General features: G+C 53.9%; 1 protein-coding gene across 2 annotated transcripts; it reads right to left on the bottom strand.

Moving 5' to 3' along the window:
* Nucleotides 1-84: 84 nt before the first annotated feature.
* LOC119703205 (aryl hydrocarbon receptor-like) lies at nt 85-21,053 on the bottom strand. 2 transcript variants are annotated; one of them, XM_038142680.1, is made up of 10 exons: nt 19,789-21,053; nt 16,690-16,877; nt 9,077-9,177; nt 6,707-6,796; nt 6,373-6,472; nt 6,122-6,264; nt 5,792-5,982; nt 5,377-5,486; nt 4,941-5,082; nt 85-4,564 (listed from the first exon to the last, which is right to left on the bottom strand). In XM_038142680.1, exons 1-10 carry the CDS (start codon nt 19,827-19,829, stop codon nt 2,776-2,778), a joined length of 2,895 nt encoding a protein of 964 aa, XP_037998608.1. In that variant the 5' UTR covers nt 19,830-21,053; the 3' UTR covers nt 85-2,775. The 2 variants fall into 2 exon arrangements, with proteins under 2 accessions (XP_037998608.1, XP_037998609.1); XM_038142681.1 differs by having other exon boundaries at nt 85-1,991.
* Between the last annotated feature and the right edge of the window lie 247 nt (nt 21,054-21,300).

Genomic DNA, 21,300 nt, shown 5'->3' with positions numbered 1-21,300 from the left:
GGTGAAGGGGCTGTGGGTGGGGGTGAGCAGGGAGCCATGGGTGGGTGGGTGGGGATGTGAGGGCGTTGATGGGAGCGTGGGGACTGGACCGTGGGTGCTGATGCTCGAACAATGCGCCCGGTGCTTTGCCAGTGATGCGCGGAGCGGCCTGCCAGGTGCAGAAGGGCGCGCACACCGAGGCTCGCAGGTAAGGGAAGAGGCTGGTAAGAGGCAAATCCTGCGATGTGGAGTAAGTCTTTATTATGCCCATGTTCTCCCTCACGTTATGGCTCGGCTGTGAAAACTCCTTTTCCAAGTCCGGGGATGCTCACACACAAGCTGAAGATTCGCATCTCGACTGATGGGCCATAATTAATTCAACTACGCTCACTTGGAGACAGCTGCAACATCTCAGAAGGTGTAAAGAGTCCCCAAGTGTCCCGCGATCCACAGTATTATCCAGTGTGAAGCTCCCCCCCCCCCCCCGGGAGAGGTACAGGGGATGTTCCCACCTAGCCTCAGCAGAATATAAACCCCATGGATGTGGTGTTTGTTGGACTCTCATTTCACCACTCGATGGATGTAGTCTGCAGTCACTTTCTCTCCACCCTGCTGTCTTTTCTCTCTCTCTCCCCCCACCACGTTTGCTGTTGAATAAAAATCCATGCTCTTTGCAATGGCATGTGGTGTCGTTTACACCTTATTTTGGGTAGAGGCATTTCTGTAATCATTTTTAATAGTCGGATATTAACAACCACGTGCATCAATGCCGAGTGTAACGCTGCCTGTGAGTCCCGCAACCCCACAGGGCAGTTTGGGGGGGCAAAGGGGGGACACTGTCACACCTCTGCTGCCGTGCATGCCCACAGTAGCTGGGGACAGTGACAACAAGAGTGTCACACACCCAGCACCAGGGCTAGGCTTTTCCCAGCACTTGTTCAGTCAAGGAGGAAATGGAGAGACATGGTTTTGGCTCAAAACAAACATCAGCACAAAGCAAATTGCCTTTTAATACATCGCCAAACACGAGGGTGAGGCTCTGGACAGCTCTTTTCTCTTCAGCACCTTCCAGCTGCCACCAGCAGCACAAAGAAATCACAGAGCAGAAAATGAGACACTGCCAGCAGAACAGACTTTATCTGTACAGCCACGAGGAACAGAGATAAGACACCAGTGACAGAGCACGGGGGGAGTCTGTCATGGCCCCAAGCAGCAGTGCCCCCACCCCAAGGCCCGTGTCTTGCAGCACTGGGAGCCCTTGGTATGTCCCAAGCACCATCTCACAGATGCCAGAACAACAGAGGCCAGAGAGAAGAGTCCATCCTGCTGCTTTTTGGATCTGGATCATGGCCAGTCAACTCCTTGCCCAGCCAAGGTGCTCCTCGAAGCCACCTTAGAGTGGTCCAGCACATTTCAGCATTGCTCTGCTCCCAGCCTGCAGATAGGAGCTTGACCTTTCCTAGGCCCCATGAGTGGAGACAAAGCTGGGCATGAAGGAAAAGACCCAGGGAGATGAGGCCACTCTCCACCAGGACATGTTGGCTTGCTGCTGGCCCTGCACTAATTACCTGGTTTAATTTGATCCGTAAATGCTTAACACTGGTGCGGGAGGCAGATGTGATGCTCAGGGTGATGGGTGCATGAGGGGAAGATGTGAATGTCCCCAAGCACTCTCATCTCTCTGACCCAATGTTGCAAGTCACTGTGGTCTCAAATCATCCCCACCCTCCCCAGTCATTGCTTTTTTTGTGGGTTTCCCTGATGGATCTGCAAGACTTTGCTCTCATGGTGGGGAAAAAACAATTCATTCACATCTTAGGTTACATATATAGAAAAGGAAGAGAATTCAACAAAGTGGTTGTTCTGGGCTGCAGAAAAATGGTTTGAGGGGCACCAACTGGGTCTGAAGTGGAGAGGCAGGCAGTGGTCACTGCATCCCTCCCTGCCTTTTCTTCTCACTGCTTTGGCAAAACCACAGGGGGAACCTTCACTCTTCTCTGTCCCACAGCATTCTGGAGCAGAGAAGAGAACAACAAGGACAGTGACAAACCCAAGGGCAGCTTGGCTGGACCTTCCCCAGCCTGCATCCCAGAAAGGTTACAATGGCCTGGTACCCACCTCTCCCAAATTCCCCTGGGGGGCTGCTGGAGAGCCCAAATCCCCAAGAGGCCTCCAATCCCACCAACTTCACCTCCCACTGAGACCCTTCAATGCTCTGAGCTTCTTGAAGTGCTTGGTAACATCTTTTCCAAAGGATTTGGATGGTCTCTGGAGGAGATGGAGAGCACAGGAGGAAAAGAGCCTCAGGCTGGCAGAGATGATGCAGGGGACTAAACAGCAACATGACAAGGGTGGTCCAACACAAGAGATGAGGAGACCACGCTGTTTTGTTGAGAAACAGCAGTTCAGTGCTACCTGCTGTGAGGCAGCAGCTCCATCAGCAAGAGGCTGCCCCAAGCACATGGGTGTGCCAGCAAGCAATGTCTTTCCTCGGAACCCAGGAGCCCGCAAGGCCTCCCCAGTGGCACAGCTGCATCTCCCTGAAAGACTTCTCATGGAACAAAAAGTCCAAACCACTTAATCTTAGACTGCCTGACAGCACTGGAAGACAAAATCCTGAGAGACCAGGGAGCACAGGGCACCACTGGCAGGGACGAGAAGAGCTCACAGCTGCCGGTGGCTTTCTAAGACAGCGCTCCTGGTTCACAGTGAGGTCCAAACCAGGCTGCCTACGAAGGATGGTGTGGCTGCACCCCTGGCAGACCCCTTGCTCCCTCCACAGGAGCCGGCCACCCCTTAGGTCCTGCAGCCCTCACACCTCACCTTGAGCTGGATCTCACAGGCACAGAGGGGCTGCCCAGCTGAGAAGGGAACTGATGGGCAGCCAGGGCCCTGCCCGGAGCACGGGGGGGCTCCTGCACTCACCTTCACAGGGAGAGCTGCTGAGCACCTTGAAACCGAGCCCGGTGAGGAGCAGGGTGCTCCAGGGTGGTTCTCGGCGGGGCAAGGCGAAGCACTCGGCTGTTTGGGAAGGGGTGTTTTAGCAGCATCCCTCAGGAAGTTGCTCTCATGCCTAAAATGGCTGTTTCCATACTGGCACTCGGACAGCACAATGCAGTCCATCTGGTGGGCACTGGGATCCGTGCTGGAGCCCAGCAGGAGCCCGCTGTGGTGCCCTGGCCCTGCCCCATGGCTGCTCTGAGGAGCTGCCCCAGCCTGCGGGAGCCACAGCTGTGAGAACCACTTGTCCTCTTGGAGCACTGTCTGCTCCCCCTCCCAGGAAAAGCTGGGGTCTACATGGGCTACCAGGGGCTGTTTGGGGAAGCCACCATGCCCTGGCAGCTGCCTGGCTCCTAAGGGTGCAGGGAGAGCAACCTCCACATCACAGAGTTTCTCATCCCCAGAGAAGAGGGACTCATGCAAGCCCTGGGCAGGGCAAGGAAAAGATTGGGAGAGGGGTGGCAACCACAGCCCAGCCCCCGGGGGATTCTCAGGACTGCCACCTGTCAGAGTCTGGGACTCCACGTATGCTCCTGCAGCTTCCAGCTGTTCTGGAGCTATGGCCAGCGAAGCCTCCGATGGGCAACTGGCTGGGTTTGCCTGGAGGGGGACACTGTGCCACAGAGTCACCAATGTGTTTGAGTGCAACGGGGGTGAGCAGCTTGAGCCCACCAGCTGGCACCCAGGCTGGCTCTGAGCACTAGGAAGAGTGTCATCTACAGGAGCAGAGAGGGTGGCTTCTGCCCGAAACGCTTGGTTTGCCAGCTGAAGTGCTGCAGAGGATTTGCTGCTGGAGATGGGGACACCCAGCACAGTCCCTGCCACCAGCCCGGATGGGTTAAATGGGACCTGCTGCTCTGGCTGGGCAAAGCTGCCCTCAGAGGGAACGGAGGCTACGGAGCCCACAGGCCCCTGGCCTCCCCATGTGCCCGCTGCCTGGGGCTGTGCTGGGAATGCTGAACCAGCTGCCCAGCAGCGCTGGAAGTGAGCCACAGCACTGTTTTCCTCATGGCACTGTGGGAAGTGCAGGCTCTTTCCAGCACCCTCCCTGAGGAGCATCTGCTCCACACAGGATGTCACCTTGGGGCCCGGCCTCTGGCCAAGCCCCTGAGCTGGTGGCTCCTCCTCTGCCCCCAGGCTGAGCAGAGCCTCCTCCCACTGCTGCAGCTCTGTGCTGCCCACGTTTAGGCTCTGGCAGACGTTTCCATCCACCTCACTCTTCTCAAAGAGGGTTTCGATGACGACCAGGAGGGAGTCGCTCTCCTCCTTGGCGCTGCTGACGTCCTCATTCCGGGTCAGCCCATCAGGCTCAGGGATGAAACTTGGCAGGGAGAACTGAGGCACGTTATCCGCGCGGGAATTGTATATGGATGCATCCTGCTTCATCATGGCCCCAAGGAGAGAGTTGGGGTCTACCAAGCGCTGCTCTGAGTTGGAGTTTGCTTGCACCTGCAACTCCTCCTTGGCTTGGAACGAGTCCAAGAACCCAGGAAGCTCATTCCCATACAAGACTGCTTCCCCTGTGGCAAAGCTGAAAGGCAGCTGCAGGTTTCTCTTCTGGAGATGTTCCTCCCCTTCTTCATTCCTTTGGTGTGGAGGCAAAAAGGGATGGAAACAGCATGAGCAGCTCCTCCAGGCCAGGCAAAACCACCCTTCTGACAGCAAAGGAGGAACTCACAGCCCTGCCCTGGCTTTTCTAGAGGAAAAGGGGGCTGGATTGGGCTGGCTACAAGAGGGCTCTGGGGAGCCCACAGGGAGTCTGCATGGCTCAGGCAAGGGCTGCTGCACCCAGGCAGGAGCATGTCCACAACCACCTCCTCAGAGCCATTTCACTCACATACAGGAGGACAAATGCTGCAAAGTGCCAACCTCACCTACCCTTTCCTCCACCTTCATGGCCTCTGCGTGCCTTGGGCAGCCCCCCACGCCCAGAGCAGCTGAAGGGGGCCAACAATACTCACGACAGGGCTCGCTGGCGGGCGATGATGCAGTCGGGCCTGTCCCCTTTGTACACCAGCCGTGCGTTGGCCTGCACCCACACCCAGCTGCCCCTCTTGGTCAGCAGCCGGAACACCGTCAGCCCACTTTCCCCCGTCTTCATCACTGGGGCAGGGACACAAAAGAAGTGCCACAGACAGAGTTCCTCCACGGAGGCAGACAAATGACACGTGCAAGCTGTTCATGTGCATGCCACAGGGCTGAGTATCGCCTTGTGGCTGTGCTACGGGAGCAGGAGATGCAGTATGCTGTCTCTCTGCCAGCTCCCCAAGCTCATCCAGAAGGAAGAGCCTTTGTAATAGCTACTCCAGACCCAGGCAGCACCAAGGAACAATAGTACAGCCAGGCCAGAGCCTTGAGGGACCCAGAAACATCCCCCAACATCCCCCCAGCACTCACTTCTCACGTGGTGCTCTGCGCAGTGCATCATGTCGGCCGCATGAACAAACTGGTATCCAGACCCCCTCCTGCACAGCTCCACCTCTGTGTATCCCAGGACAACCTTCCCCCTGGAAAGAGCACAGGAATGCAGTGACACCAGGGATGCATCCCCCACAGTTGCATCCCACTGGCCAGATCCCCACTTTGGGTGGTGCCATGCTCCACCCTGGGCGGAGCTGCATCCCCTGTTCCACAAACCACCCAAACCACAGCAGACAAGAAGTACTGGTGCCCCCATGCTACTGGGGGCCTGCAGTGGAGGGACAAAAACATCAGGCCACGGGAGCTGGGTCAGGCGTTCATTGTCCCCACCAGGTCTAGTTTTCTGTCCAGCACCAGGATTTTGCCGCAGGGAAAGTGAGAGATGCCTTACCGGGAATCACAGGCCATGGGAGTGAAGTCCAGCTTGTGCTTTGTCTGGAAGATCAGCGTTTTAGTCCGGAGTTCCAGGATGGAGAGAGGGTGGAGGAGCGTGGCAATGGCAAAGAGAGCAACTGTGGACTTGTCTGCTGCTGACTTTTGCTGCCCGAGAAGGAACTTCAGGCGCCCATGGAAATTCAAGGCCTTACATGGATTAGAAAATGTGTGTGTGAAGCAAACAGGGTGGTGGGAACTGGCTGTGCTCTCATCCCTATGGGACACAAGTGGCTCTGGGGGAACACCCTGCAGGCACAGGAGGAGCAGAGGGGTGTCCCAGCATTACCCGGAATCCCGAGGAGTTATCCAGCAGGCAGCGGAAGCGGCAGGTGAAGCTCCTCTCCACAAAGGATTGCTTCTCAGCATGGAGGCGCTGGGAGCTGGATGCAGTGCTGCGGCTGGCAAGCAGCGACTGCTCAGGGGGAAAAGCTGGAAAAGCAAAGGCAAAAAGAAGTTTTCCACACTGTGCTGCCCACCCTGAGCTCATGGATCAGGGCTACTCAAGTGAACCACTGCAGGGATCACCCTGGCACTCACTGTCAGCAGCATGCACTGGGGTCCCGTGCAGCTGGCAGCGGAAGGTGGCCCTGTCGTCCGCATGGATCAGCTCGTACACGCTCTGGTAGATGAGATCTGACTGGAATGACAAAATAGAATAGAACACCTGGCAGAGGTGTCAGGAGGACATGGCAGAAGGGGTCCCTTCCTGAGTACTAAAAGCGCAGGATTGAGGGTAAAGAACAGCCAAACTCCAACTCTCTCCCTGCCACAGAAGCTGCTGCCCTTTGGGAAGCTTTGCTCTCCATCTGTGCCTCCTTCCCACACCAGGACTGCATCCATCTGTTTTCAGCCAGGAAAACACGGTGCTCACCTGGTGGAAGCCCAAGTAGTCCTGCACGGTAGGGGAGATGTAGAAGATGTAGCCATCTCCAGTCACGGCAATGACAAATCCATTGAGTGCCTGAAAGCAAAAGTTCAGTCCAAACTTACTCTGCCCAGCTTCAATGCAGCTGCTGAACGATGAAACTCCCCAGCTGTTTCTTCAGCATCCACAGACAGGAAAGGGACCTTCTTCCCTAACGAGGAGCCCCACAGAGAAGGACAGCACTTGGTAACCATGCCAGATTCGGTTCTGTGGAGCTTCTTGTTCTCAGCACAAGCGATGATCCAAGCTGGACTGACCACTTTCTTCAAACCCCCCACAGAACTCCCTCTCACTGCAGGGCAGCTCCTGCATGAGGAGAGACCAGCTAAGGAGGGGTTTCATGGAGGATCTGGAGTCCTCCTTTCCAGCTGGGAATAGCTACACTCTCCTAGGGCTGTGCTTTGGACACGACGATCCTTGTGGGTCCCTTCCAGCTCTGGTGACCATTTCAGGCTGATTTCCCCAAAAGCAAAGCACTGCACTAGATAGTAACTCATGCCCCCTGTTCTTGACTGTGGTATGTTTAATTTATTTAGTGAATGGAATGAGAGAAATTAGGGAAAGAACACCCTAAATGGAAACCTACCATACAGATCCAGCTTGCTGAGGGACTAGTCCCTTCCCTTGGTGCGCTGCAGCCCCCTGAGGGATGCCAAGTCAGAGATTTCTGCAAATCACAGTATATGCTTCAAATGATCTTTGTGGGGAGGAAAAAAAAGCCACCAGACAGCTCAGCAGGGAGATTTCTGTCACAGTAACACCTCATAAGCTCTCCAGATGCCTTCAATCCCCCCAGCCTGCCAATGCTCTGATGTTGATGGCTCAACAAATTGCCATCATATGGTCCAAGTCCAAAGCCCTGGGGAGTGCTCAGGAGCAGCTCCATGCTGGGGCTGGGGCAGCCACGGGCTCCCTCCTGGTATCCAGCTGCTGTGACCATCACACTGGGGCAGCCACGGGCTCCCTCCTGGTATCCAGCTGTGACCATCACACTCGCACACAGCTGGGACCGTGGGGGACCTCGTGTGGTCCAGGATTCACTGCCAAAAGTCACACTGAGCTCCCAGGAGTCACTGCCTCGCCAAAATCCCACATGGAGGCTCCTGCTGGGGGTCTGCTCACACTGCCAGCTGCCTGGAGGGCTCTGCAGGAGCTGAAGCAACCAAAGCCAGGCTTAGAGAGAGCCAAGCATCCATCTGCTGGTGTTTGGAGAGGGGATAGAAGCGGACTGAAGGCCCAGAAAGCCTACAGAAGAGCTGGAGAGGGTGGGCAGACCCTGGCACAGGGTGCTCAGAGGAGCTGTGGCTGCCCCTGGATCCCTGGAAGTGTCCAAGGCCAGGCTGGATGGGGCTTGTAGCAACATGTGATAGTGGAAGGTGTCCCTGCCCATGGCAGCTCATCACAAGATGAGCTTAAAGGCCCCTTCCCACCCAAACTATTCTGGGATTCTGTGAAAGCCCAGACACAGGAGATGCCAAGAACATGGAATGATTGAAGGTCTTGCACAGACTCGTCCTGCAGCCCCAGTGAGCACGTTCCTCAGCTGACGTGCCCAGATGCTTGTTCAGCAGTCAGCCTTTCCATGTGACCTTCCATGTCAGGGTCTTCCAGCTCATATTTATAAATGGCAGCCCAAACCAGCAGCATTGTGGGAGGCTGATTCACCGGCCCCTTGTGCCCTGAGCTTCACTGTCAGCTGTTTCATGAGACACACGTGGCCTTTCTACAAAGCACAGCTCTCATTTCCCACTGGTTGTGTCCACCACTGTTTTCCAACATCCAACTGCTCTTCTTTTCTCCCCCACAACCTACAAACTGAAGCTGGGCTTTTCCCATCCCAGGCAGGCTGTGAACTTATCCCTATGGAGTTCACACAACGCGCCAGGCAGGGCAAGGAGTTCCTCGGGGATGTTTTGTGCCACAGCTCTCAACATTCTCCTCTTGCCCTTTGCTAAAGATAATGAACCAACCCAGCACCTTGGGAACTAGGATCAATCCTAGATCGAGGATCAATCTTTACACCACCATACGACATCCCTGAACCTCTTGGTTGGGATGGAGCTCGTGTCCATGAGATGTAACATTATCAAAGGGGCAGCAAATTGCAATGGGATGAGAGGAAACATTGGGAATGGGTAATCTGGACCCATCTCAGCCAGGCAGTGCCACTGGTCTCTGTCCCCAGAACTCCGTGCCTGCAGGAATCACAGTGAAGCAGCTCTGGGCAAGGCAGGGTCTCCTCCCGCTCCACAAATGGGACCACAAGCTCCAGAGCAGCTTGGGCAGACCCCAAATGACCAAGCCACAGCACCATACCTGGAGCAGCAGCTCTCCCTCAGGAAACAGCGGCTCCGTCCATCTGTCCCCTCCTGGGGGTCTGGGCTGATCCACGCAGTTGCCAATGTTTGGAGCTGTAGCTGCAAGTGAGAAGGCAAGAAATCAGTGTGGAAGAGGCAAGCCAGGAGCCTCCTGCTCCTCCTCCCCACCCCAGGGCTGCTCATGCAGCTACTGGATGCCCGGGGACCAGGTGTGGAGGAAGGTGTGACCATCAGTAGGAACTGGCACAGAGCCTTCTTACAGAGCCATGCCCAGCTTGCCCGAGGCTTCCTCCAAGAGATTCTTTCCCCTGCTTGGTCTCATTTCTGGGAAACCTCACTCCTGCCAGGGTGTGAGGCAGAGACGCAAAGGACAGAGGGGGCCTGAGTGCTTCTGGGCTGCCCAGGCTGGAGAACACCACCCAGCACAGACAGGAGGCTTCTGGTTAGAGCCTGGCAGAGCTGGAGTTGGCTTCAGGCCACCCCACTGGGGTGCTCTGTCTGGTCTGCTGCCCTTCAGGGTTAGAGAACAACAGAAACAAACCTTCCCAAAGCACCTGAGATGCCATCAAAGCACCCACACTTGTTTTCTCCCTTCCACCTTTGGCTGCCTGGAAGCAGATCGAGAGCTGGTGGCCATGGCACTCCCTGTGACACCTGAGAGCTCTCGGCTCCCAGGACTCGCTGCCATGACCTCCCCAGGCTGATTCAGGAGCTGCCTCATGCTTCAGCACTGGATGCCTTCAAGGCAACACCCCTGGGTGCAGCCAGCATGAAACCTCCTGCTGCCCTGCTCGTGGGACCTTGAGCATCACAGGACTCCCACAGAACCAGTTGTTCAGGGAACAGGAATGAGGACAGAGGCTTCCAGGGACATCTCCAGCATGATCCTTTATCTGCTGATTATCACTGAAAAAAGTCAATCCAAGCTCAGCTGCCAGCAAAAGGGTGATTTTCAAGGCATGCTTTTGTGCCAGCTCACACACAAAAAAAAAAAGAAAATCAGAGAAAGGCTCAAAGCAGCTCCTGTGTAGGAACCACCCCACCTCTGCCACCACCACCAGCTCGTGCAGCTCCCTGAGGTCCATCTGAGCTCACATACCCGTGTAATTCACATCCCAGCAGACCCCTGCCCCATCTCAGCCCTGGGTGTCAGATGGTGCTGGATCCAAAGGGAAAAGATCCTCTGAATTTGGGGTTTGCCCAATGAGGAAGAACCTCAAACCATCCCAAATCTGACCGTACATTTAATTTTTTTCACGGCAGAATCTCTCACTTCACCACTGAAATGCTTTAAAGGTTTGTTTGGTTTCTTCCCTGGTAACACCAAGTTCAAAGCCAAACCAATTTGGAATCTAAAGAAGTTTCACGTGCAACTGCTGATCTGGGACATTTTGCTCTGCAGCAAACCTGATGGATTGGCATGTTTGAATTCAAAACTAATTTGGAATCAAAGCATCCCTGGGATGTATTTACACCTGGAGCCTGAGTGCCAACAAGCAGCCACCCATGGAGGCTTTCATCAGCCAGGGCATGGATACAGTAGGGTTGGGGTAACCACCTGCAGGGTGACACAAACAGCAGTGGAGAGGGTGCTCTGGAGCTGAGTCAGCCTCCATCTCCATTGCTGGCCGAGCTGGGATACTTCCTGCTCCCTCAAACCTTCAGCACTCTTGGGGATGCTCAGGCAGCATCTCCACCTTATCCATCAGCCACGGTCTCTGCTCTTTTCCATCCTGTGCTGTCAGACCTTCCTGCTCAGGGGATGCGAGACCTCTGGGAAAGGTTGGGAAAGATGAGATTCAACAGAATCTTTGCTTGGAGACACCAAGCAAAAAGCCTCCTCACGTGATTGCTGTGTGATCCCCAAGGAAAAAAAATCCCATCTGGACCACATGGCTTCAATTTGCACTTCATGGAGCCTAATAGTTTCAAAATGAAACATTGACTCTCATTTAAAATTTGATTTCTTTTGAAGGGCTGACTCCTCTCTAAAGCATTGAAATGAGGCAGGCTGGCAGGGGATTTCAAAAAGAAACAAGTTATTCCAAAATAAAGCTCCAAAAGGACACAGAACTTTTTGAGAGCATGCACATCCTGAGAGCATCTGGTCTCCAGCTCTCTCCCAGCGTCCACCAGCAGCATCTGCAGGGAAAGCTGGGGAGAGCTGCTGTGGCTTTCAGAATCCAGCAGGAAATATCCATTTTGGGCTTTCCAGCAAAATTTCTTCACCTCTCCCATTGATCTTAGCAAGGGGCTTTTAATCTCCCACCAAAGGTGCTCACTTCCCCTTCTCTCAAACACAGAGCAGTCCATTTCTGCACAGCTGAGTTCAAAAGTGCTCCAGAATCTGTCTCCCGTGGGACACACCTGACCTGGGCAGAAGGTCTGGAGCATGGAGAGAGGGGAGGAAACTCAAAGAGATGTTGTCTGCCACCAAAGTACTGGTGGTGTGGAGCAGCTGGTGCTCACATCCAGCCCAATCCTCACCATCCACAGCCAGGGGCCATGTTGTTCCTGTGGCTCTCCTCCTCCAAACAGGTCTCTGAATTCATCCTCACTCAAACTGCCAAGAACCATCAGGACTGGGAGCAATCCCAAGAGAAACCCAAGCATCTCCAGGTAGAGGACACCAGGCCCATGCAACCACCAAGGGTACAGAGGCTATTCCAAGTCTCCTTCTGACTTGGAAGGGAAAACCCAACATTTTAACCATATTCCGCCTCATTTACAACACAGGAAACCTCATGTGAGGGAGGGGTCACTCCTGAAACAGCCCCTTGCTTGAGACAAGATGGGGAGATGCCACCCTCTGGAATCCCATCCGGAGCCATAGATCCCTCAGCCTGCTGAAGCCAGGCCTCCAGGGGGCCAATGGCTAAGATGGACTAGAAACGGTGGCTGGCAGGAGGAAGATACCTCCACTGGCTGCCAGGCAGGACAAAGCAGGTGACAAGCTGTATTAAAAGCTGGCTAATTCATCCCATTTAACACACTCCTTCTAATGGAGCAGTTCAGACTCCCACACAAAGCAGCTGAGACCAGGAATTAATGGGATTAAAGGCAAAAAGGTCCAACGTGTATCCAATCTATAATATACCCACAACAACAAAAGTAACTGGGTAAAAGGACAATTCACTTTTGCTGTTTGTGCCCAGTTTTTCCAATCTCCGGCAGTGCATCTTGGACAATGAAGGGGAATTAACATGTGGATGTGGTGCTTAGGGACATGGGTTAGAGGTGGGCTTTGCAGTGCTGGGTTAATGGTTGAACTTGATGATCCTAGAGGTCTTTTCCAAGCTAAATGATTCCATAATTCTATGAAAAAGGCCATGGCAAAAGCCATCTGCATTACCAGGTAAGTCCCAGGCGTCTGCTGGGGCAGTGTGGTCATCACTTACATTTTCAAAGTGCTGGGACAGAGGCTGTGTGTCATTTTTAAGACACTAGGGGAAAATCCAGCTCTATCCTGAACCCCAATACCAGCCAGAGCACTGCAGGTTTCCTGCCGCTGGTGTGATCCCCGAAGACTGCAAGGTTTTCACTCAGCCAGGGAAGATGCCAGACAAGAGAGTCTGGCATCAGTAGAGCTTCCAGCATCAATGAATCAGGATGTGCCCCATGCATCCCCAAGAGCACCCCCTCTATGCGTTGGCTTTCTTGCCTCTGCAAGGAGGTTCCTAAGCCCTGCAATGGAGGAAAAACTTCCAGCAGGAAAAAGAAAGAAAAAGGAGCAAAATAACGTAATCTCTTCACCTTTTTGCCCATCACATTCCCAAAGTAAAACATGACAAGGCAGCTATGGAGGCTAAAACACATCCCTTGCCTCTGGCATAGATTTGGCGCTGAAAATAAAAGGTTTCTGGTAACAACCCCAGAGCTAAATCTGCTCTCGCAGACTGGACTCCACTGGGGGGAGTTGACAAGCTTCACCCACCACAAACACTTCTCTTTGAACGGGCTCTAGAGGTGCCTGGCATCCAAAAACCAGGAGCTCCCAGCTCTTCAAGCAACACCAAGCTACACAAGACCATTTTCGTCTTGGATCCGATCCCAAGCCCAGTCAAATTAGCACTAACCTTTGCCTCAGCTGTTTAACAAAGGCACGGTGCCAAGCAGAACAGGCTCATGCCATCGAAGTGAAACAGACAAATGCCAAACCCACGGATTATGAACTGTATGGAAAAGTCACTCAATGTTTTCCGAGGAGCACAGAAATGCCCTGGGGAGCGCTGGCATCCCCAAGTCCATACCAGCCTCTCCAACCTGCTGCTGCCAACCTTCATCCCACACAGTCCTGCAGGATCTTGCCCAGGGACTGATTTGAGCTTGACTCCTTTCACTGCCTCAGTTACTTCTGGCCCAACAGCCAGCTCTGGTAACAACAAACAAAGAGGAGATGAATAAAAAAGCTAATTTAGTGCTGATTACAGTGAGATTACCCAGGGAGACCTGCTGCCAGCTGCCCCGCAGCGGAGCACTGGGGAGGGAACGGGTGAGACCAGCACCAGAGGTAGGAAAGGACCTGGCGAGACCTCCTAAGCCCAGCCCCTGCTCCAGCCAGGTCAGTTGCATGGGGAGGTAGCCCACTGTTCACTGTTTGCTAGGAGCTGTTAGATATCTCAAGCTTTGCCAGACTCCAGAGTGTGGTCTCATACCTCGACAGGCTTTTCCATGGGTTTTGAAAGAGATTGGGTTAGGTTGGACGTTGGGAAAGAATTCTTCCCTGTGAGGGTGGTGAGGCCCTGGCACAGATTATCAGAGCAGCTGTGGGTACTCAATCCCTGGAAGAGTTTCAGGCCAGGTTGGTGCTTGGAGCACCCTGGGATAGTGGGAGGTGTCCCTGCCCATGCCAGGGGGTGGAATGGGATGAACTTCCTTCCAACCCAAACCAGGCTGGGACTCTGTGATCCCTTCTTCTCCTAGGAAGAAGGTATGGCAGCACATTTCCTAATCACACCCTCGCCACCTCAGAGAGCATTTTCGGCCCCATTTTCTTGCTCACCCTTGGCAGAGCCACATCTGCAATCCCAACATCTGCTTCCTTTTCTACAGGAACCATAGGAAATGAACCCCAGCACAGCTCTCCAGCTAGCTGGAGCTTTACCAAGCCACTAAAATCCATCCAAGCTTTTATGAGATCTCCTTTTTTGCAGCAAGTGGGACTCCTATCAGACCACAGAGAGGCCAGAGCATCATGGCAGTTGGCAACAGAGACACCAGCTTTTCTCCTTGGGCGCTTGCTCTCAAAGAGACGGAATCAGCAAAGTCACTCCAGATTTGTCTGGGAGGCTGTCAGACACAGGCCCAAGTAGCAACCACTGCAAATTGGTTTGCAGGCAGAGCTCAGCACAAATCTGGCAGTGAGGTTCAGTCATTGTTTACACGAGTGACAAAACCTTTAAAGCGCCTTTGAGGCAGGCAGTGATAGCACCAGAGCTGTCACCGCTACCCAGCACTGCTCCCAGGCTGGGCCTGATGGGCAAAGCTTGGGGAGAACAAGCCCTGAGCTCCCTGATTTTGTGCAGGGAAGGCTGAGATCCCAGGCAGCAGAGAGCTGTGCAGCACCTGCAGCGTTTGCCCCAGGGCACAGAGGAGTTACAGTGTGCATACTCTGAATCAGCCCGTGGAGGCATGGAGGGAGCTCCCAGAGCTTCCCTCTCTAGGCCCAAGGCTTAGCATTTCCAGCAAACTACTAATTAGTCTGGTTTCTCGTTAAAGCACAGACAGAGAAGAATATTTAAAAGCAAAGCAGATTCAAAGGATGATGCAGTGAGTCACTACCCTGCAATGGAAACCAGGATCTCATGCAAATGACAAGTCCCTTTCCTGGTATCCACTGTGGAAGCAGGCACTGATACCAGCACCCAAACCCACCGTGGTTTTCCTCTGCTCTGTCCCACCCTGAACAGTGCCCCAGGCTCTGATGCCTGGCTTCCTACACCCCATTAAAAGGCCTTTCCCAAGCCAGAGGCACCCAGTACCCACACCTCAGAAATACCAGAGAAGGTGGAGAAGACTGGAAGCCCCTTCTCAGATTTCTCCTGGTGTTAGCAGCCAGACAAGATGCAGACAATATCGGGAAGCTCCACCCTAGGGCTGGAGAAATGCAGTACAAGGGAAAAAGGAGCCTCAGGGCATCACCCTGAGCCCGCTGTGCAATTGGTCTCTCAATTGCCTGGAGATAAGGCAATTACCACTCTATCAAAACATCCGTATCTCTCCTGCCTGGAGATAAGGCCGGGCTTGGGCTGTGGATGGGGAGAGGATAGGGATGCTCTTCAGATGATGCCATGCTCTCCCTGCCGCAGGAGAAGAGCCTGCACAAAGCATAGGACAGCAAACCTCAGGCAGAGAGCAGAGCACAGGGGGTGCCAGCATGTCCCCCCAAAACACCCGACAGGACACACCAGCAGCAGGCTGCTGTGACCTGCAGCTGGCACGGGTCTTCATCAGGCACGCCTGAGACCCAGGCCAACCCTGATGTATCTGGGATGATCTGAAGTCAAACAAGATGAACTTCAGGGCAGAGCAAGGGGAAGGAGCTGGAAATCACAGGCAAGTGGCCAGATGGGAATAATTGGCCTGGCAGAATGGGGCTCCAGAACCCCCGCAATGCCAAATGCTTTTCCAGAGCAGCTCTCTCGCTGGGAAGCACAAGCTGAGCACATCCATCGGGAACCAGGCACAGGTCCCATCAGACGAGTTTGGCACAGGAGTCTCTTCCTGGAGCCCAGCATCCCAGCTGGAGAGGGCCCTGGGAGAGCCCAGAGGAGTGGGCATGAGGGAAAAACCAAGGGAGCCAAGTTTATCCAATCTGCACTGGGGAGAAGACACAATAGGAGACTCTAAATATAAAAAGCTGCTGCTGCCTTCCTGCCCCACACGCTCTGCCTTCCCCAGTGTCCATCACCCATTCCATCAGGCCCAAGTCACTGGAGAAGGAACACGTCCCCATCCGCACGAGCTGGTGACTCCTGGGAATGTGGTGACTGCCCCCAGCCAGGCTCTGCACCATATATAATGTTAAAATTTATTAAACACACTGGAACTGCAATAATAATAAAGGGATGAAGAAGAATAGGGAGATAGGGAGGGAGGGAGGGAGGGGGAATATGGAATAAATATAAGAATACCAAATATGGAATAAATAAGGAAATACAGAATATGAAATATAATAAAAGGGAACATGTAATATGTATTATATCATGAACATTCAATTATTTAGTGAATTTAATTTTAAATTGCCATTCCAGTTAGGTGAGGGCATTGTTGCAGTTCAACAAGACACACTGTTTTCCCATGTCTCTCTTCTTCTCCACAGAGGGCTGGGAGTGCGACACAGGAGGCGTTTTGGACATAAAAGATGGCTGCTAATGAGATGGAGGAACTTTGCAGGAGGTCTCAGCTGCTGGGCAGGCCCCCAGGCATCTCCCACCATCCATGGTGACATTTTCCTGCCAGTATCAACATCCAAGGGCCTGGTCCCATAACTCACCATCATGCTTCCTTCAGGAAACACAACTTCCCATCCCAAAGCTCGGGGTGGAACACAAGCTGTGCAGTGGGGATTGATCCCAGGGGCTTTTCCGCCCTCCCAGCACGGATACTCACCCCTCAGGTAGCTCTTCACCTTCAGGTAGCCCACGGCCAGCCGGAGGATGGAGAGTTTATCCAGCCTGGAGCGCACATCCTCGGGGAAGGGCAGCAGCCCCGTCAGCTTGTTCAGCTCCTGGTTCAGCCGCTCCCGGTGCCGCTTGGACGGGTTGGACTTCACACCCTCAGGGGGAGGTGGTTTGGGGCTGGAAGAAGCAGAGGAGAGGTTAATCAAACTGGGAGTGCCCAATAGGCTCTTTTCAAACCCAGCACTGGCTCTGGGGCAGCCACAACAGTGAAATGGTTAAGATTCTTCCACACACACCCTGCTCCTCTTAGAAATCACAGAATCACAGAGTGGTTTGCGTTGGAAGAGACCTTAAAGCCCATCTTGTTCCAGCCTCTTCCACTATCCCAGGTTGCTCCAAGCCCTGTACAACCTGGCCTGGAACACTTCCAGGGATGGGGCAGCCATGGGGCAGAATGAGACGAGCTTTAGGGTCCCTTCCAACCCAAAGCATTCAGGGATTCTATGACTTAAACAAAGCGATATAGCATAGGGTGATTTAGGGCACTGCACTGTGAAAAGAGCCTCTCTTAAAAAAAACCCTAAAAAGTAAAAAGTTTTGTTTTCTTCCAATATTCTGGTTTCTGTCCCTTTCAGATGGGCATTTCCAAATTAAACCAGCATTTGATGCCAAACTTGGGCCCCATGGGCAACCCTCAGCCTGCAGAAGGATCAGTGTCCAGGAGAGCAGCCTGAAGCCTACATGAGGTCCCATCTCTGTGAGCTACAGTTATTTCACCCACCCCAGCCAAAACACCAGCACAGCAGTAAGAGCTCAGTTAATAACTTTAACAAGTCCTGGACGTCACTCTGTGTCCTTAATTTCTTAATGCCAGTCTGAATTTCATAGCTGAAAGACAAACCCTTCAGTCCCCCCCAGATCTGTATCTCACTCAGCTGCATCCCCTAACGCGCATCTCGTTTGGTTTGATGTAATTTGTCTAACCACAAACTCCCTCTCTGCAGGCATCCTCGCTTCAGGAAGGAGCTCCGGATAACAGGATCTGCCAGTGTTCAGCAGCAATTTAAGCTCTCTTCTCTATCACTACTCTCCAATCTCATCTGGCAGGGCTGCTCGCCTGTGTGACATGAGAGGAAATGAGCATTAAATGAAATGCACTGAAGGGCCTGTTGAATTTGCAGCTCAGGTACAGACTGAGGGTCTTCTAAGGCTGAATGGAAAATTGCAGCATTTCCCCAGGAAAGCTCAAGCCTGCTGGGTTGTAAGAGCTGCATCAGGGGAGATATCCCCTCTCGCAGGGAGGCTGGCACAACCCAGCTCCAAACTAGTCCACACAGGCTGGGTAAAACACACTGGCACCAGGGCTCTTACCAAGCTTAAACACTTTTGAAATCACAGTCATGCACCACGAAGGAGAAAAATTAAAGTAGTTTTCCTTTGATTTTTAAAAAAAAAAAGGTGAAGAAAATTTGTCTGAGATTCCTCAGATATCCTTTAAAGGCTTCTGACCACTCACCATCCAAATGCAGCTCCAAACAGACAGAAAGAAGAGAAAATGAGACTGGAGATGTACACAGCAGTGGGTAAAACACTGAGGTATAACAGAACCACTGGGATAGCCTGGCCAAACACTGAAAATCCTCTGGCTGAGGCACACAGGGTGACACAGCCAGCACCAAGTCACCCCAAGGCCCAAGGAGGACACCCCAACACCTCTGTTCCTGCACATCCCAGCTGCAGCACGCAGGGTGCTCTGCTCCATGACCAGCCTTGAGAAGGGGGATGCCAGTGAGGAAAATGCCTCATGGAAACAGTGAATCTTGCTCTAGACATTTTAAACCTGTTTAATTTCCCTTCCCTTTGGCCCAGTGGTTAAGAAGCACACTGTGCCAGGGGGTTCATGGTGAAGCTAGTGGTCCCTGTGCCGAGGGAAAGCTCAGCTCCCAGCCCCAAAGGCTGTGCTGCTGCTGAGGTTTGTTTTTCCCCAGCTGCTCTCTGAACGGGAGCCCAGAGGGAAGTGTATCCCTTCTGCAAGCTGGCAAGTACCAAGGGAGCTTATTCCTGAGAGTGGAAGTTGCCTGAGCTGATCTACTGTCTCCTCATTCTTGAGAACAGTGTTTTGAAGTAAGTAAGAAGGAGAAGCCCCTCAGCCCATCCTCCCTGTCCCCTCTGGCTGGCTGCACATCCCACTGCCACCAGCCCTGCTCCGCCTGGCCGCTCCCAGCAGGACCCTGCTCCGAGATCTGACCCAGCACAGACAAAAAGAATCTCTGCCCGTTCCCAAGGCTGACCTCGCAGAACCAGGGAACGAGGGCCCCTCTGCTCCAAAAAAACACCTTCTTCTGCACCCGGAGACACACAAATCCAGCCCAAACCCTCAGGCTGGTATGCCAGAGGGCTGGAATCACCACTCCGAGATGAACAGAAGACAGGTTTGTGGCAAAACAATTATCCTTCATGTTTACACAACAAGACTCCAAATTAAATACCCAAGACAGGCTCAGGGTCGCCTCACCACAGATTTAAAGTATTGATTCTCCCTCCTTCCTCCTGGGATTGGACTCAGATCATCCATGTCCTTCCCCACAGCCTCCCAGAAACAGATACCCACCTTTAGCTCCTATACACCTGGAAAAGCTGAGGTTAAACAGGCTGGTGGGACTTGGGAGTTGGGGAAGGCACGAGGGAGGCAAGAAACGCTGGAGACACCGAGGGGGATGTTATGCAACAGCTACTGAGCAGCGTGGTAATTAATAATTAAGGAATCGAGGTGTTTTGGTAATTGCTAATTGCTGTATGTATAATTTAGGTGGGCACCAAAACATAGCTCAGCCTACCAATCACTGCTGAGCGGCTCAAACTCTGCGGCGAGCTTCCTCACCGGGATGCAGGACAAGCATCTTTGGGATTTCTGTTCTCCCACCAGCGTGCCAGAGCCGACACAGCGTTAGCTCCAATTAACCCCGATTAAAACCGAGTAACCCAAGCACGCTGCTCCCTTTGGCTCCCCCAGCGCTCGCACCAGAGCGGCTCCAGGCGCTTCCCCAGAACCGGCTGGGCTCTCGCTGCCCGGCTTTCGCGCACTCACCTCTTGGGCACCGGCTTCTTCCTCTTCCTGCCGGCGTACATCCCCGGGCACCGGCAGCGCAGCGGCGGCGGCGGCGGCGGCACCGCGCCCGGGGCGGGGCTCCGGGGCACCGGCAGCGGCCACGCCCCGGCCACGCCCTTGGGTGGCGGCCACGCCCGGGGACACCGAATCCTGGGAAGCGCCGTGCCCTTGGAGCGCTGAGCCTAGGCGACAGCCTAATCCCGGGAACAGCCTAATCCCCAAGGGCTACCCTCACAAGGGGACACTAAGTCCCAGGGAACGCTGTGCCCGAGGGCCACCAGCCACAGAGGAGACCAAATCCTAGGAAACACCGCGTCCACGAGCCACCCTTCCCAGGGGCCGCCACATCCTGGGGAACACCTGTCCTTTCCCAGGACAGGTGACACTGAATTCTGGGAAAGTTACCCATGGGCCACCGTCCTCCGGGAACGCTGGATTGTGGGAATCACCGTGTCTGTGGGGCATTGTCCATGGGGTACACGGAATCCTGGCAAACACCATGTCCATGCGCCGCCATTCCAGAGCCTGATGCCTCTTCAGGAACAGCCAGCCTGTTCCTTCTTACTTTGCCTTTCCCTGAGTTAATGCTGCCCAAAACTTTTGCTCTTCCCCCAGAAACCAGCTCCAGCTGCTGTGGGGAGGCCCTGGCACAGGCTGGCCGGGGAAGCCGTGGCTGCCCCATCCCTGGAAGGGCTCAAGGCCAGGTTGGACAGGGCTTGGAGCATCCAACTACTCTGTTTGCAGACAGAGCTGTGAAGGAAACCTCGACACACCCTCAGCGGATTGTTTGGTTGGGTTTTTCAAGCTGCTTGCAAATTCCAGGGATAAATCCTCGAAATGCAACTTGATGGCTTCTTGCCAGGGGGCGAAGCAGAAGCCGCTGATGGTGTCACAAATGTGCCAGGTCAGCAGAGCTGGTGTCGCTTTGATGGGAAATGGGTAAAACGTTTGGTTATGACCTTCCCAGGCCCAGTAACTGAACAGTGTTTTTACATAAGGGTTACGGGTACGGCACATGCTCCCAGCCGAAAAGCCTGGAGATGTTGGTCCAGAACCTGAAGCAGGGTGCAGAGGGAATTAGGACAACTGGATGCGCAGGTATTGGAAAGAGACCTATCCCGGGCTCCCTCCTGTGGGGAGCTGCGGGCCGACAGAGTGCAGGCATCCTGTCTGTCCCTTATCCCGTCTGTTCATTGTCCTGCTTGCTCCTGGCCCCACCTGCTCCCTAACCCGGCTGTTTATTGTCCCACCTGTTCCCTATCCTGCCCACTCCCTAACCCGGCTGTTCCCTATTCCCACCGGCTCCCTAACCCGGCTGTTCCCTATTCCCACCGGCTCCCTAACCCGGCTGTTCCGTATTCCCACCTGCTCCCTATTCCCACCGGCTCCCTATTCCCACCTGTTTCCTAGCACGCCTGCTCCCTAATCCGGCGGTTCCCTATTCCCACCTGCTCCCAATGCAGGCTGTTCCCTATCCCGCTGCTCCCTAAC

Source organism: Motacilla alba, chromosome 7, assembly GCF_015832195.1.
Source record: "Motacilla alba alba isolate MOTALB_02 chromosome 7, Motacilla_alba_V1.0_pri, whole genome shotgun sequence".
Lineage (NCBI taxonomy): Eukaryota > Metazoa > Chordata > Aves > Passeriformes > Motacillidae > Motacilla > Motacilla alba.
This window is presented reverse-complemented; position numbering and strand designations above follow the sequence as displayed.

What these genes read in the sequence shown, in the direction of transcription:
- LOC119703205 (XM_038142680.1), bottom strand. Translation starts at nt 19,829, where the DNA reads ATGTACGCCGGCAGGAAGAGGAAGAAGCCGGTGCCCAAGAG. An exon ending in ATAACTCCTCGGGATTCCGG is followed by an intron (nt 5,983 to 6,121) that starts GTAATGCTGGGA and finishes AATCCATGTAAG; the next exon opens with GCCTTGAATTTCCATGGGCG. An exon ending in GCCCGCCAGCGAGCCCTGTC is followed by an intron (nt 4,565 to 4,940) that starts GTGAGTATTGTT and finishes TCCACACCAAAG; the next exon opens with GAATGAAGAAGGGGAGGAAC.